The 15,647-nt window shown below is 46.7% G+C and overlaps 1 protein-coding gene across 2 annotated transcripts in view; it reads right to left on the bottom strand.

The window, feature by feature from the left end:
• AGA (aspartylglucosaminidase) overlaps positions 1–15,647 on the bottom strand; it is a 37,639-nt gene that overhangs the window by 19,536 nt on the left and 2,456 nt on the right. For both annotated transcript variants that reach the window (XM_063920670.1, XM_063920669.1), the window contains exon 2: positions 779–932. In XM_063920670.1, coding sequence (XP_063776740.1) covers positions 779–932 — 154 coding nt within the window. The remainder of the gene's footprint in view (positions 1–778; positions 933–15,647) is intronic.

Below are 15,647 nucleotides of genomic sequence, written 5' to 3' on the forward strand. Positions count from 1 at the left end.
CCTAGAGTTTCCCCAAACTCAGTCCGCAAGGCACCCTAACAGTCCAGAATTTAAGGATATCTATTCTTCTGCACATATGGTATAATCAAAATGAATATGGTACCAATCAAGTCACCTGTGCTTAAACATGGATATCCTCAAAACCTGGATTGTCAGGGTGCTTTGACGACTGAGGGCCTAATTAAAAAATAAAAATCGCACATCTAAAGTCTGCCCCACATGCTGGGTCCTGCCCCCCCACCAACATCCCAAGATGGCGATGCTCTCGCATGTTTAGGGTTGCCCTCTGGCTACACAGCCTAGCTGCTAAGGCAGACAGCGGGCTGCCATGTTTCGGGTCACAGTGACTGCGTGTGACATCACGCAGCTGCTGCAGACTGCCCCGTAAATGGCCTGGTCATGCCTGCATTGTCCGGACCGCCCCCCTCCCCCCCCAAAAAAATACCGCAACACTGCCCCCGAAACGCAGACGCCACCTCCTGCTCCGCGAACGCTTCTGCCTGCCAATCAGGCAGAGGTGCTTGCACCTATGAGATGCTGTTGCATCTCAATGTGTGCTCACGTGCAGTGCGGCTTCTGCCCATGAGCACACTGCACAGGGCTTCAGCATGTGAACACTGTCGGAGCAGCGTTCCATGCTGAATTAGGCCCTGAATTTGGGAACCACTGACCAATAACAATGTTGTTGTTTTTTTGACAATATTTCTTTTTTTTTTTTTTTTAATGACAGATTCTAAAAATCTGGTCCAAAAATGGCTTAAATAGCAATAAAACTTACCCATTCATAATCATGGCATCCAAGGTTGTTTCTCCGGATTCATCAGGGCTTCCCCCATAACCCACAGTTCCATCACACTGATCAATTTCACACTGGGCACAGCCCTTCTCTACCGCATCCAAAGCAGATCCACCAGAGGCCAAACGTTGCCAAGCTGAAATCATGTTGGGGTTAGAAGGATACTCAATTAAAATGCATGTATTACTAGAATAGTAAAGCTTGAGACTCCTTCATTCTGGATTGGCACCCCTCCCACTGCCTCTGAGGCTTTTAAATAGGGACCTAGCATTTGCTGACTCCACAATTCGTATAGTAAAGCCACAGGTAAGATCTTTATTTTTGTATAGCAAGTCAATGTGGGGTGAAGTTTTGGGGCATGGGGCTTCTTGGATTACTCTAGCTGGGCTGCTTTGGGGCATTACCATCTTTCATTTATTTTTAACACATATCAACCTGTTTGTTTTTTATTTATGTAACTTTCACATATCTCTCACTTTTTGAACACTTAACATTGACCAGCTAACCGCACCTTTTTAATACTTTAACATTCATACTTCACTGTTGTCCTCTCGCTAACACTCAGCAGCTACTTTCACTTACCTAACACTTTTTCACTGCGAACCTTTATTTGTGTGGTGTCCTGCTCCCTGTAGGTGAACCCCTATAATGTTACAGACCTGCCCGCTGAGGATACCTTGACGATTGGTGGCCAATTTTATGCCAAAAACCTCAGATATGATAAATAATTAAATGTAATATTATTCTTGTGGCTGTATGGTGCACGTGCTCTCTTATTTCTATATTGTAGTAAGTATCAACTAGGTAGCACATTCCATTATAAGTAGCTAGGGTGTGCAATCCAGACGCCCTCCCCCAATATATTTATTAGAATAGTATACAGAATTATACCTCACTATAACAATGTGCATTTGACAAATGTGAGTGTGGTAGAATTTTTCAATGTTCAGAATGTCGACATGTTCTGAATGTCGACCTGGATGGAAGTCAACGTTTCAAATGTCGTACACTGCGAGAATGTCTATATTGTGAATTTCGACAGGCGGCATGTGGATTTCCATTCCGGAGGGGAGTATGCCTGATCCTAAATCTAGTCCCAATTGTAGCCCAAACCTAACAACCTAAAATCAGCTGTCAACATTCACAGTGTCAACACTGTCATGTCAACATTCTGTCATTGTCAATATTCTGAATGTTGATACAGGTTGAGTATCCCTTATCCAAAATGCTTGGGACCAGAAATATTTTGGATATCGGATTTTTCCGTATTTTGGAATAATTGCATACCATAATGAGATATTATGGCGATGGGGCCTAAGTCTAAGCACAGAATGCTTTAATGTTTCATATACACCTTATACACACAGCCTGAAGGTCATTTTAGCCAATATTTTTAATAACTTTGTGCATTAAACAAAGTGTGTGTACATTCACACAATTCAATTATGTTTCATATACACCTTATACACACAGCCTGAAGGTTATTTAATACAATATTTTTTAATAACTCTGTGTATTAAACAAAGTTTGTGTACATTGAGCCATCAGAAAACAAAGGTTTCACTATCTCACTCAAAAAAATCCGTATTTCGGGATATTCCGTATTTCGGAATAATAAGAATTTACTTACCGATAATTCTATTTCTCGGAGTCCGTAGTGGATGCTGGGGTTCCTGAAAGGACCATGGGGAATAGCGGCTCCGCAGGAGACAGGGCACAAAAGTAAAGCTTTTACAGGTCAGGTGGTGTGTACTGGCTCCTCCCCCTATGACCCTCCTCCAGACTCCAGTTAGGTACTGTGCCCGGACGAGCGTACACAATAAGGGAGGATTTTGAATCCCGGGTAAGACTCATACCAGCCACACCAATCACACCGTACAACTTGTGATCTAAACCCAGTTAACAGTATGATAACAGAGGAGCCTCTGAAAGATGGCTTCCTAAACAATAACCCGAATTAGTTAACAATAACTATGTACAAGTATTGCAGATAATCCGCACTTGGGATGGGCGCCCAGCATCCACTACGGACTCCGAGAAATAGAATTATCGGTAAGTAAATTCTTATTTTCTCTATCGTCCTAAGTGGATGCTGGGGTTCCTGAAAGGACCATGGGGATTATACCAAAGCTCCCAAACGGGCGGGAGAGTGCGGATGACTCTGCAGCACCGAATGAGAGAACTCCAGGTCCTCCTTTGCCAGGGTATCAAATTTGTAAAAATTTACAAACGTGTTCTCCCCTGACCACGTAGCTGCTCGGCAGAGTTGTAATGCCGAGACCCCTCGGGCAGCCGCCCAAGATGAGCCCACCTTCCTTGCGGAATGGGCCTTAACAGATTTAGGCTGTGGCAGGCCTGCCACAGAATGTACAAGTTGAATTTTGTTACAAATCCAACGAGCAATCGACTGCTTAGAAGCAGGTGCACCCAACTTGTTGGGTGCATACAGTATAAACAGCGAGTCAGATTTTCTGACTCCAGCCGTCCTTTAAATGTATATTTTTAAGGCTCTGACAACGTCCAACAACTTGGAGTCCTTCAAGTCGTCTGTAGCCGCAGGCACTACAATAGGCTGGTTCAGGTGAAACGCTGATACCACCTTAGGGAGAAAATGCGGACGCGTCCGCAGCTCTGTCCTATGTCGAATGGAAAATTAAATAAGGGCTTTTATAAGACAAAGCCGCCAGTTCAGATACTCTCCCGGCCGAAGCCAGGGCCAGTAACATAGTCACTTTCCATGTGAGATATTTCAAATCCACATTCTTTAGTGGTTCAAACCAATTGGATTTGAGGAAATCTAAAACTACATTTAGATCCCACGGTGCCACCTTAGGCACCACAGGAGGCTGTATATGCAGTACTCCTTTGATAAAAATCTGGACCTCAGGGACTGAGGCCAATTCTTTTTGGAAGAATATTGATAGGGCCGAAATTTGAACCTTAATAGATCCCAATTTGAGACCCATAGACAATCCTGATTGCAGGAAATGTAGGAAAACGACCCAGTTGAAATTCCTCCATCGGAGCACTCCGCTGCTCGCACCACGCAACATATTTTCGCCAAATACGGCGATAATGCTTCGCGGTGACTTCCTTCCTTGCCTTTATCAAGGTAGGAATGACTTCTTCTGGAATGCCTTTTCCTTTTAGGATCTGGCATTCAAACGCCATGCCGTCAAACGCAGCCGCGGTAAGTCTTGAAAAAGACAAGGACCCTGCTGAAGCAGGTCCCTTCTCAGAAGTAGAGGCCACGGATCGTCCGTGACCATCTCTTGAAGTTCCGGGTACCAAGTCCTTCTTGGCCAATCCGGAGCCACTAGTCTTACTCCTCTTTGCCGTATAATCCTCAAAACCTTTGGTATGAGAGGCAGAGGAGGAAACACCTATACCGACTGGTACACCCAATGTGTTACCAGCGCGTCCACAGCTATTGCCTGCGGATCTCTTGACCTGGCGCAATACCTGTCCAGTGTCTTGTTGAGGCGAGACGCCATCATGTCCACCATTGGTTTTACCCAACGGTTGAATAGCATGTGGAAAACTTCTGGATGAAGTCCCCACTCTCCCGGGTGAAGGTCGTGTCTGCTGAGGAAGTCTGCTTCCCAGTTGTCCACGCCCGGGATGAATACTGCTGACAGTGCTATCACGTGATTCTCCGCCCAGCGAAGGATCCTGGCAGCTTCTGCCATTGCCCTCCTGCTTCTTGTGCCGCCCTGTCTGTTTACATGGGCGACTGCCGTGATGTTGTCCGACTGGATCAACACCGGTCTTCCTTGAAGCAGAGGTTTCGCCTGGCTTAGAGCATTGTAGATTGCTCTTAGTTCCAGAATGCTTATGTGAAGAGACGTTTTCAGGCTCGACCACACTCCCTGGAAATTTCTTCCCTGTGTGACTGCTCCCCAGCCTCTCAGGCTGGCATCCGTGGTCACCAGGATCCAATCCTGCATGCCGAATCTGCGGCCCTCCAATAGATGAGCCTCCTGCAACCACCACAGAAGGGATACCCTTGTCCTCGGCGACAGGGTTATCCGCAGGTGCATCTGAAGATGCGACCCTGACCATTTGTCCAACAGATCCCTTTGCATGGAATCTGCCGAAAGGGATTGCTTCGTAAGAAGCTACCATTTTTTCCCAGGACTCTTGTGCATTGATGTACAGACACCTTTCCTGGTTTTAGGAGGTTCCTGACCAGGTCAGATAACTCCTTGGCTTTTTCTTCGGGAAGAAAAACCTTTTTCTGAACTGTGTCCAGAATCATCCCCAGGAACAGCAGACGAGTTGTCGGCAATAATTGGGATTTTGGAATATTCAGAATCCATCCGTGCTGCTTTAGCACCTCTTGAGATAGTGCTAAACCCATCTCTAGCTGTTCTCTGGACCTTGCCCTTATTAGGAGATCGTCCAAGTATGGGATAATTAATACGCCTTTTCTTCGAAGAAGAAATATTATCTCGGCCATTACCTTTGTAAAGACCCGAGATGCCGTGGACAAACCAAACGGCAGCGTCTGAAACTGATAGTGACAGTTTTGTACAACGAACCTGAGGTACCCCTGGTGTGAGGGGTAATTGGAACGTGGAGATACGCATCCTTGATGTCCAAGGATACCATAAAGTCCCCTTCTTCCAGGTTCGCTATCACTGCTCTGAGTGACTCCATCTTGAACTTGAACTTCTTTATGTACAGGTTCAAGGACTTCAGATTTAGAATAGGCCTTACCGAGCCATCCGGCTTCGGTACCACAAAAAGAGTGGAATAATACCCCTTCCCTTGTTGTAGAAGAGGTACCTTGACTATCACCTGCTGAGAATACAGCTTGTGAATGGCTTCCAAAACCGTCTCCCTTTCTGAGGGGGACGTTGGTAAAGCAGACTTCAGGAAACGGCGAGGTGGCTCTGTCTCTAATTTCAACCTGTACCCCTGAGATATTATCTGCAGGATCCAGGGATTTACCTGCGAGTGAGCCCACTGCGCGCTGTAATTCTTGAGACGACCGCCTACCGCCCCCGAGTCCGCTTGCGAAGCCCCAGCGTCATGCTGAGGCTTTTGTAGAAGCCGGGGAGGGCTTCTGTTCCTGGGAAGGAGCTGCCTGTTGCTGTCTCTTCCCTCGTCCTCTGCCTCGTGGCAGATATGAATAGCCCTTTGCTCTCTTATTTTTAAAGGAACGAAAGGGCTGCGGTTGAAAGGTCGGTGCCTTTTTCTGTTGGGGAGTGACTTGAGGTAGAAAGGTGGATTTCCCGGCCGTAGCCGTGGCCACCAAATCCGATAGACCGACCCCAAATAACTACTCTACGCATCGCCTGTCCACTGTCGTGTCCATAAAGCTCTTCTGGCCGAAATGGACATAGCACTTACCCGTGATGCCAGTGTGCAGATATCTCTCTGTGCATCACGCATATAAAGAAATGCATCCTTTATTTGTTCTAACGACAGTAAAATATTGTCCCTGTCCAGGGTATCAATATTTTCGATCAGGGACTCTGACCAAACTACCCCAGCACTGCACATCCAGGCAGTCGCAATATCTGGTCGTAGTATAACACCTGCATGTGTGTATATACCTTTTTGGATATTTTCCATCCTCCTATCTGATGGATCTTTAAGTGCGGCCGTCTCAGGAGAGGGTAACGCCACTTGTTTTGATAAGCGTGTTAGCGCTTTGTCCACCCTAGGAGGTGTTTCCCAGCGCTCCCTAACCTCTGGCGGGAAAGGGTATAAAGCCAATAACTTCTTTGAAATTAGCAGTTTTTTTATCGGGGCACCCCACGCTTCATCACACACGTCATTTAATTCTTCTGATTCGGTAAAAACTACTGGTAGTTTTTTCACACCCCACATAATACCCTGTTTAGTGGTACCTGTAGTATCAGCTAAAAGCAACATCTCCTTTATTGCCAAAATCATATAACGTGTGGCCCTACTGGAAAATACGGTTAATTCGTCACCTTCACCACCGGAATCAGTGCCTGTGTCTGGGTCTGTGTCGACCGACTGAGGCAAGGGGCGTTTTACAGCCCCTGACGGTATTTGAGGCGCCTGGACAGGCACTAATTGAGTGTCCGGCCACCTCATGTCGGCAAACGACTGCTTAAGCGAGTTGACGCTATCCCGTAATTCCACAAATAAAGGCATCCATTCTGGTGTCGACCCCCTAGGAGGTGACATCCTCATATTTGGCAATTGCTCCGCCTCCACACCAATAACGTCCTCATACATGTCGACACACACGTACCGACACACAGCAGACACACAGGGAATGCTCTATACGAAGACAGGACCCACTAGCCCTTTGGGGAGACAGAGGGAGAGTCTGCCAGCACACACCAAAAAGCGCTATATATGACAGGGATAGCCTTATGATTAAGTGCTCCCTTATAGCTGCTTTTATATTAATATATTGCCATTTATTTTGCCCCCCCTCTCTGTTATACCCTGTTTCTGTAGTGCAGTGCAGGGGAGAGACCTGGGAGCCTTCCTGACCAGTGGAGCTGTGACAGAAAATGGCGCCGTGTGCTGAGGAGATAGGCCCCGCCCCTTTTTCGGCGGGCTCGTCTCCCGCTATTTAGTACATTTAGGCAGGGGTAAATATCTCCATATAGCCTCTGGGGCTATATGTGAGGTATTTTTAGCCTTTTTAAAGGTTTTCATTTGCCTCCCAGGGCGCCCCCCCCCAGCGCCCTGCACCCTCAGTGACTGCCGTGTGAAGTGTGCGGAGAGGAAAATGGCGCACAGCTGCAGTGCTGTGCGCTACCTTAAGAAGACTGCAGGAGTCTTCAGCCGCCGATTCTGGACCTCTTCTTGCTTCAGCATCTGTGAGGGGGCCGGCGGCGTGGCTCCGGTGACCATCCAGGCTGTACCTGTGATCGTCCCTCTGGAGCTTCATGTCCAGTAGCCAAGAAGCCAATCCATCCTGCACGCAGGTGAGTTCACTTCTTCTCCCCTCTGTCCCTCGTTGCAGTGATCCTGTTGCCAGCAGGAATCACTGTAAAATAAAAAACCTAAGCTAAACTCTCTAAGCAGCTCTTTATGAGAGCCACCTAGAATTGCACCCTTCTCGTCCGGGCACAAAAATCTAACTGGAGTCTGGAGGAGGGTCATAGGGGGAGGAGCCAGTACACACCACCTGACCTGTAAAAGCTTTACTTTTGTGCCCTGTCTCCTGCGGAGCCGCTATTCCCCATGGTCCTTTCAGGAACCCCAGCATCCACTTAGGACGATAGAGAAATTTGGATATGGGATACTCAACCTGTATTCACATCATATACCGACAAATGCATATGAACACAACGGACATTATTATCACACTGAAATAAATAAATCTAAACATATATGCTCATGAAAGGACATTTCTAATTAGAAAACAGTGCTAATAAGAAGGTGCTGTAATCCATGCCAACCAGTTTTGAATTCTTATTTAGTTCAGAAGATGAAGTAAAAGATCAGTGTGCTATGCATTTTATCACCCTTTTTTCCAATTCACAAGTATTATGTAATTTTATGGTGTTCGAAAATATCAACACAGAATCTAAAATAATACTGTAATATGCATAACCTGCATTCCTCTAAAGCTGGATACACAATCTTATGGTGCGTACACACTGGCCGATATATAGCCCGTTCTATTGAACAGTCGATATATCGCGGGTCCGTCGACCAATGTGTACTTGCGATATGTCTGTGAACGCCATAGTTCACAGACATATCGCATCGGCCCTGCAGCACAGCCGACAGCCAATATATCGAATGATATATTGGCGCATCGTGCTGTGTGTATGGGCAGTCAGCCCACATGATGCTGCTGCCAGCGGTTATTGACAGCTGAACTAGACGGACGCATGTAAACGCCCGCCCAGTTCATGACGTCAGTCCCGACAGAACGGGCAGTGTGTTTGCTCAACATACTGCCTGGTCCGTCTGTACATATATCTGCAGATCAATTGATCTGCAGCTATATCTACCAGTGTGTACCCAGTGTAAGATTATCTGTCCACTCCTGCTTGTAATGAAAATCTGGTTATGTTTGGGAGCAAATGACAATTAACCATTTGCTCTTAAACATTGCAAAACAGACAATAAAAGGATGTTAAGACAAACTAGTCAAATTCATTTTACCAGCAGTGCTGGTTTTAAAAATACTGATTTTTTTCCCCCTCAAAGAGCCGGGCTGGTTATGCTTGTAGGGGAAGGGGGTCCCCAGGCCATTTTTTCCCTGATTTTAAAACACTTTTTATACTTTATTTACAGAGAAGCACTTCACAGATATCACTGACCTGTGCAGGCTGTTGGGATGTCTATTTTAAAGGTGTCTTTTGGTCCGAGTTTTAGCAATTCATGAGTGTATTTGCAGAAACGATTCTAGGTAAATTGCAGTGTTGTCTATGGAAATTACATACAAGTTTGATTGATAGTGCATTTGATCGTATGTGCATGTTCACCCGTCTTTTAAAGTTCTATTCCATAGGTTCTCAAACTCGGTCCTCAGGACACCAAAGAGTTCATGTTTTATAGTTCTCACAGAATCATGAGTGAAATTATTTTACCTGTGGATCTTTTAAAATGTCAGTGAGTAATAATTACACTTGTGCTCTTTCCTGGATACCTTGGAAATGTGACCTATTGCTATTCCATGCAACACTCCTGTGTTTTCACTTTGGTATATTCCAGTGTTTGTAAAAATGGGCAAACACTCCCATGTTTGCCAATTTGGGCAAACACGGAGCTTAGTAAATTTACCCCCAGGGTCTGTGCTCATTATCTTGACATGTGACACTTGTATATCTGCTTCGCTGCAGCATCTGATATCTAAATAATCCTCAGAATATCTAGTGAGATCACACTGCTGGAGCCAGAGAAGCAGCGTCCGAGGAGCAGGCACTGATTTCAGCATGCCAAGAAAACAGTCTGACAAGTTGCTTGTTGCCCCCCCTCAACCATGCTGCAGCGTTTGGGTCAATGCGAGCAATATCAAAGCCCTAGATGTGCTCTTGCGCAGGTCTGAAAACATCAGGAATTGCAAAAAAAAAAAAAAAAATTGCCACAGCATCCACCTCTGAATCAACCCCAATGATCGAGCTGGGATTCCAGAGTGTTGCCTTTCAAATTCCAGTGTTCTCGCCCGAATCTAGCCAATGCCTGATTTGCACAGGCTTTTACAAAAGTGAGGAGTAGCGGATTGCGCACATAGCAGGAGGAAAACCCTATATTTTGCTTGTATCTCTATGGGCTGCGAGCAAAAACAAGTGAGGTTTCCTTGCAATTGAACCCTATAGCTAATGGATTTTCCCCATTGACAAAAAAGCCCATTCGGAGTTGGGGACCATCCAAAAAATAAGATTTTAATTACCTACTGGTAAATCCTTTTCTCGTAGTCCGTAGGGGATACTGGGAATCCATTTAGTACCATGGGGTATAGATAGGTCCACTAGGAGCCATGGGCACTATAGAAGTTTAATTAGGTGTACTGGCTCCTCCCTCTATGCCCCTCCTACCAGACTCAGTCTAGGAAAATGTGCCCGAGTAGTTGGACATACTTTGAGAGAAGGATATAGAAAAAAGGAAAGTGGTGAGATTTCGAACCAGCACAACCATAACAAGAGGAAAGCCATGCTAACCAAAACTTGTAAACAGCAACAGCTGAACCAAACAACATTACTTAACCAAGTAACAGTGCAGGAAGAACGAAGCACCTTGTGGTCAACCCAGTATCCTCTATGGACTACGATAAAAGGATTTACCAGTAGGTAATTAAAATCCAATTTTCTCTTACGTCCTAGGGGAAACTGGGAATCCATTTAGTACCATGGGGAAGCACCAAAGCTACCAAATCGGGTGGGAGAGTGCTGAGGTTCCTGCAGAACTGATTGGCCTCTGAGGACCTTCAGTTTGGTCACAGTATCGAACTTGTAAAACTTAGCAAACGTGTTCGAACCAGACCAAGTAGCTGCTCGGCAGAGCTGTAAAGTCGAGACAACCCGGGGCAGCCACCCAAGAAGAACCCACCGACCTAGTATAGTGGGCCTGTACAGATTTAGGAACCGGCAAGCCTGCCGTGGAATAAGCATGCTGGATAGTGTGCCTGATCCAGCGTGCAATGGACTGCTTCAAAGCAGGACACCCAATTTTATTGGGATAATAGAGAACGAACAGCGAGTACAATTTCCTGTGACGAGCTGTTCTCTTTACATACAAAGCCCTCACAACATCCAAGGACTTTGAATTAGCAGAGGTGTCCGTAACAACCGGAACCACAATAGGTTGGTTTATGTGAAACGCTGACACCACCTTAGGAAGAAATTGCTGACGAGTCCTGAGTTCAACTCTGTCCTCATGGAAAATTAAGTAGGGGCTCTTGTAAGACAACGCCCCCAACTCCGACACACATCTTGCTGAAGCCAAGGCCAACAGTGTGACAGTCTTCCACGTACGGTACTTAACGTCTACCTCCTGTAATGGTTCAAACCAGTCCAACTGGAGGAACTGCAGCACCAAATTGAAATTCCAAGGTGCCGTGGGGGGCACAAAGGGAGGTTGGATGTGCATAACACCTTTCAAGAACGTCTGGACCTCATGGAGAGAAGCCAATTGTTTCTGAAAGAAAATAGACAAGGCCGAAATCTGGACTTTTATGGAGCCTAGACATGGGCCAACTTCCACTCCTGACTGCAGAAAAAGCAGGAAACATCCCAGATGGAATTTTACCGCAAAGAATTGTCCACTCACACACCAAGAGACATATTTCTTCCAAATACAGTGGTAATGTTTAGATGTTACACCCTTCCTGGCTTGAATCATAGTCGGGATGACCTTGTCAGGAATCCCCCTCCTGGCTAGAATCAGCCGTATAACTTCCATGCCGTTAAACGTAGCCGCGGGTAAGTCTTGATAGACGAACGGGCCCTGTTGCAGAAGATCCTCGCGAAGAGGTAGAGCCACGGATCTTCGAGCAACATCTTGAGAAGGTCCACATACTAGGCCCTTCGTGGCCAGTCCGGAGCAATGAGGATTGCTTGAACAGCAAAAAACGCAGCCCAGCGATCAATTCTGAATTAGGCCCATTGTGCAGCCTGGGGACTGACCAAATAGACAGGGCCCCTCCCTCTTACTCCACAACAGAAGTTTAACAGAGAACATTTGCTGTTTTTTCCCTTTTTATTCTTTTTAGAATTCTTGGGATCAGAGGAAGTGGAGGAAACACGTACACCAGCTGGTAGACCCACGGAGTTGTCAGAGCATCTACCGCCACTGCTTGTGGGTCTCTCGACCTAGAACAATACCGCTTGAGTTTCTTGTTGAGTCGAGAGGCAATCATATCGATTTGTGGATATCCCCACCAACGTGTCAACCACAGGAACACCTCCAGGTGAAGGCCCCATTCCCCCCGGGTGTAGGTTGTGTCTGCTGAGGAAGTCTGCTTCCCAGTTGTCTACTCCCGGAATGAAGACCGTCAAAAATGCCACAACATCTTTTTCCGCCCAGAGGAGAAATCTTGACACCTCTGACATTGCGGCTCTGCTTTTCATTCCGCCCTGTCAGTTTATGTACGTCACTGCCGTCACATTGTCCGACTGGACCTGAATAGCCTGATTCAAAAGAAGAAAAGCGGCTTGTCGAAGAACGCTGTAGATAGCTCTAAGTTCCAGGATGGTTATTGGAAGGACGACTTCCTGACTTGACCATCTTCCTGAAACTGCACCCCCTGGGTGACTGCGCTCCAACCTCCTAGGCTTGCATCTGTGGTTAGCAGAATCCAATTCTGAATCCCAAACCTCCAACCCTCAACTAGGTGAGAAGTTTGTAGCCACCACAGGAGGGAGATCCTGGCTTTTGGCAACAGACGAATCCTCTGGTGCATGTGAAGATGCGATCCGGACCATTTGTCCAACAGATCCAGCTGGAAGGGCCTTGCATGAAACCTTCCATACTGAATTTCCCCCAGAAGCCGTATGCAGAGATGCACCAAGATCCGGGTTGGCTTCAGGACAGCCCGAACCATCCACTGGATTACCATTGCCTTTTTCAAGGGAAGGAATACTTTCTGAGACATTGTGTCCAGTATCATTCCCAGGAAAATAAGCCTCTGTGTTGGTTCTAGGCGAGATTTTGGTAGGTTCAGAATCCACCCGTGATTCAGGAGTAGTCTGGTTGAGAGGCCAATGTTCTCCAACAACTGTTCCCTGGACGGTGCCTTAATCAGAAGATCATCCAGGTATGGAATTATGTTCACTCCTTGTTGCGGAGTAGAACATAATCTCTGCCATCACTTTGGTGAACACCCTCGTGCCGTGGAGAGACCAAATGGCAGAGCCTGGAACTGGTAGTAACGGTCCTGCAGTGCAAACCGTAGATAAGCCTGATGAGGCGGCCAGATCGGAATATGACGGTACGCTCTGTGGAATGCCCTACCATGCACAATAAGACTCTCCTCTAGTCTCCAAACCTTCAAGCGTTCCCTGAAAACTCACCTCTTTAGGCAAGCATATCAAATTCCAGAACTGCCCACATAACTTTCATAAACCTTCCGATCAAATTGCATCCACTCTGCACAGTCCACACATATTCTCACATGTGTTCTCATTCTTCACTTTCCCTTCCTCTCAAACCCGGTTCATCACTGCTGTATGAACATATCATACAGCCTACCAAGAACCTTTGCAATCTGGCAGACAACTATGCAATAGATAGCACCTTTCCTTGTATATACATGCCTATTTCCCTATAGATTTTAAGCTTGCGAGCAGGGCCTTCCTACCTCTATGACTGTTTGTTATTACCCAGTTTTGTCATATCATTGTTATTTCCAATTGTAAAGTGCAACGTAATTTGCTGCGCTATATAAGAAACTGATAATAAATAAAATATCCAGACAGTAGAAATTCCCCCTCCTCCAGACATGAGACCACCGCTCTCAGAGACTCCATCTTGAATTTGAACACTCGTAAGTACGGGTTCAACAATTTGAGGTTCAGAATCAGTCTTACCGAACCGTCCGGTTTTGGTACTACAAACAAGCTGGAATAGTAACCCTTGTTTTGTAGATTAGGTGGAACTGGAACAATGACCTGGGTCTGTAACAGTTTTTGAATTAAGTATTGCCTCTGTTTTTCATTCCGAGATAACTTAGTAGAAATTGAGGAAATCATTCCCGTAATGGAGTCCAGCCATGCTGGTTCAGCCCCACTAGCCTGGGATGGGATACTACACTGAGTACACACTAGTGAAACCCCTGGAGAAGAGGAACACTGTGCTTTACATGAAACACACTCTTAGCCTGACATAACAGCTCACACAAACACACAGGAAAAGATTAAATGCACAATTAACCCACAAAGAGCCCTTCCAGGGAGACACAGAGAGATTATGAAAACAGCACACGGCGCCCTAATCGCTAATGCCAATCTTAGTCGGGTCGCAGACTAAGTACCTAGATTAGGGACTTAGTACACTAGTAATCGCTCCCCCCTTGCTATGACCCCCTGGTACCGCTGAGGTAATCTGGAGTCTCTCCGGAGGAGCTGTGCATCCCTCTCAGTCAGCATCTGTGTCAGCTGCATTAGGGAAAATGTTGCATGTGAGCTGCCTGATCCGCTCATAGTGAAGCCCCGCCTATTCAATGGCGCGCAGGCTTCCCACTCTTCTTTATACTGGCTGCATGTGTATATATGCATAAAATGGAGACAGACTCCTTTTCTGGCTTTGAGGCCAGTCTGGGTACGGTGTCCGCTATTCAGCATCTGTGTCCATACACAGACGGGAGATGCAGCTGCGCCATTTAGAAGCCGTGCGTCTCCGTACCCTCATGCCGCCATAATGGCCGGCGACCCGCTAACCGGGACACCGGCTTAGTACTCACCACTCTTCTGACTCTGTTAGGGGTGGCGGCGTGCTGCGGGGATGTACGCTCGCCGTGGTGGGGCTTGCGAATAGTTCCCTCAGGAGCTAGCGTCCTGTCAGCGGGGAACGGGACCATTAACCCTGAGAGAGGTTGGGCTGTCCCCCCACTAAATCCCACGAAGCAGGCAGGCTAGTGCCATCCAGTCCTGCCTGAAAATAACAAACAGAAAATAAACGCAGAAAACTCTTCAGGAGCTTCCAGAGACGTGACCGGCTCCTCCGGGCACATTTTCTAAACCGAGTCTGGTAGGAGGGGCATAGAGGGAAGAGCCAGCACACATAATCAAACTTCTATAGTGCCCATGGCTCCTAGTGGACCCGTCTATACCCATGGTACTAATGTGGACCCCAGCATCCTCTAGGACGTAAGAGAAGAAAAAAACAAGCACTAGATGTTTTCTATATATTTTAGGGGCTCAATATTCCCCAACTGATAGCTATATTATAAAACATCTACAAGATATCAGTGCTCGGAGTATTTATTTTCTGCTCATAGGGATCATTGGCGTATCTATAATGGCTGCAGGATTTGATGTGCACACAGGCCCCTTGGTCCAGGGGGGACCACACCACACACCCTACACCCATAATTATGCTTACCTCTGGAATCCCGGGAGGTTGGCATTGCAGAGCAGCAGATATCACTGGGAAAATGGTGCGGTGATCATTTTCCCAATGTTGTGTGTATGCAGAGTCTTCTGCACTGCCATAATGGCAATACATACCGAAAGCGGCATCCCGGCCGCCAGTATGCCGGCAGCGGGGCAAGCACTAGAAAGCATCTTGTGGGCTTGCTGCGGGCATGGTGGCTCGCTGTGCTTGCCACAGGTTTTATTCTCTCTCTATGGGTGTCGTAAACACCCATAAAGGAAGAATAGCCTGGATTGCCGGTATTCCGGCTGCGGCATTTTGCCGCCTGTTGGGATTCCGGCGTCGGCATTATAACCGCCAGGATCCTGAC

The sequence above is a fragment of the Pseudophryne corroboree genome, chromosome 1 (assembly GCF_028390025.1).
Source record: "Pseudophryne corroboree isolate aPseCor3 chromosome 1, aPseCor3.hap2, whole genome shotgun sequence".
NCBI classification, from domain to species: domain Eukaryota; kingdom Metazoa; phylum Chordata; class Amphibia; order Anura; family Myobatrachidae; genus Pseudophryne; species Pseudophryne corroboree.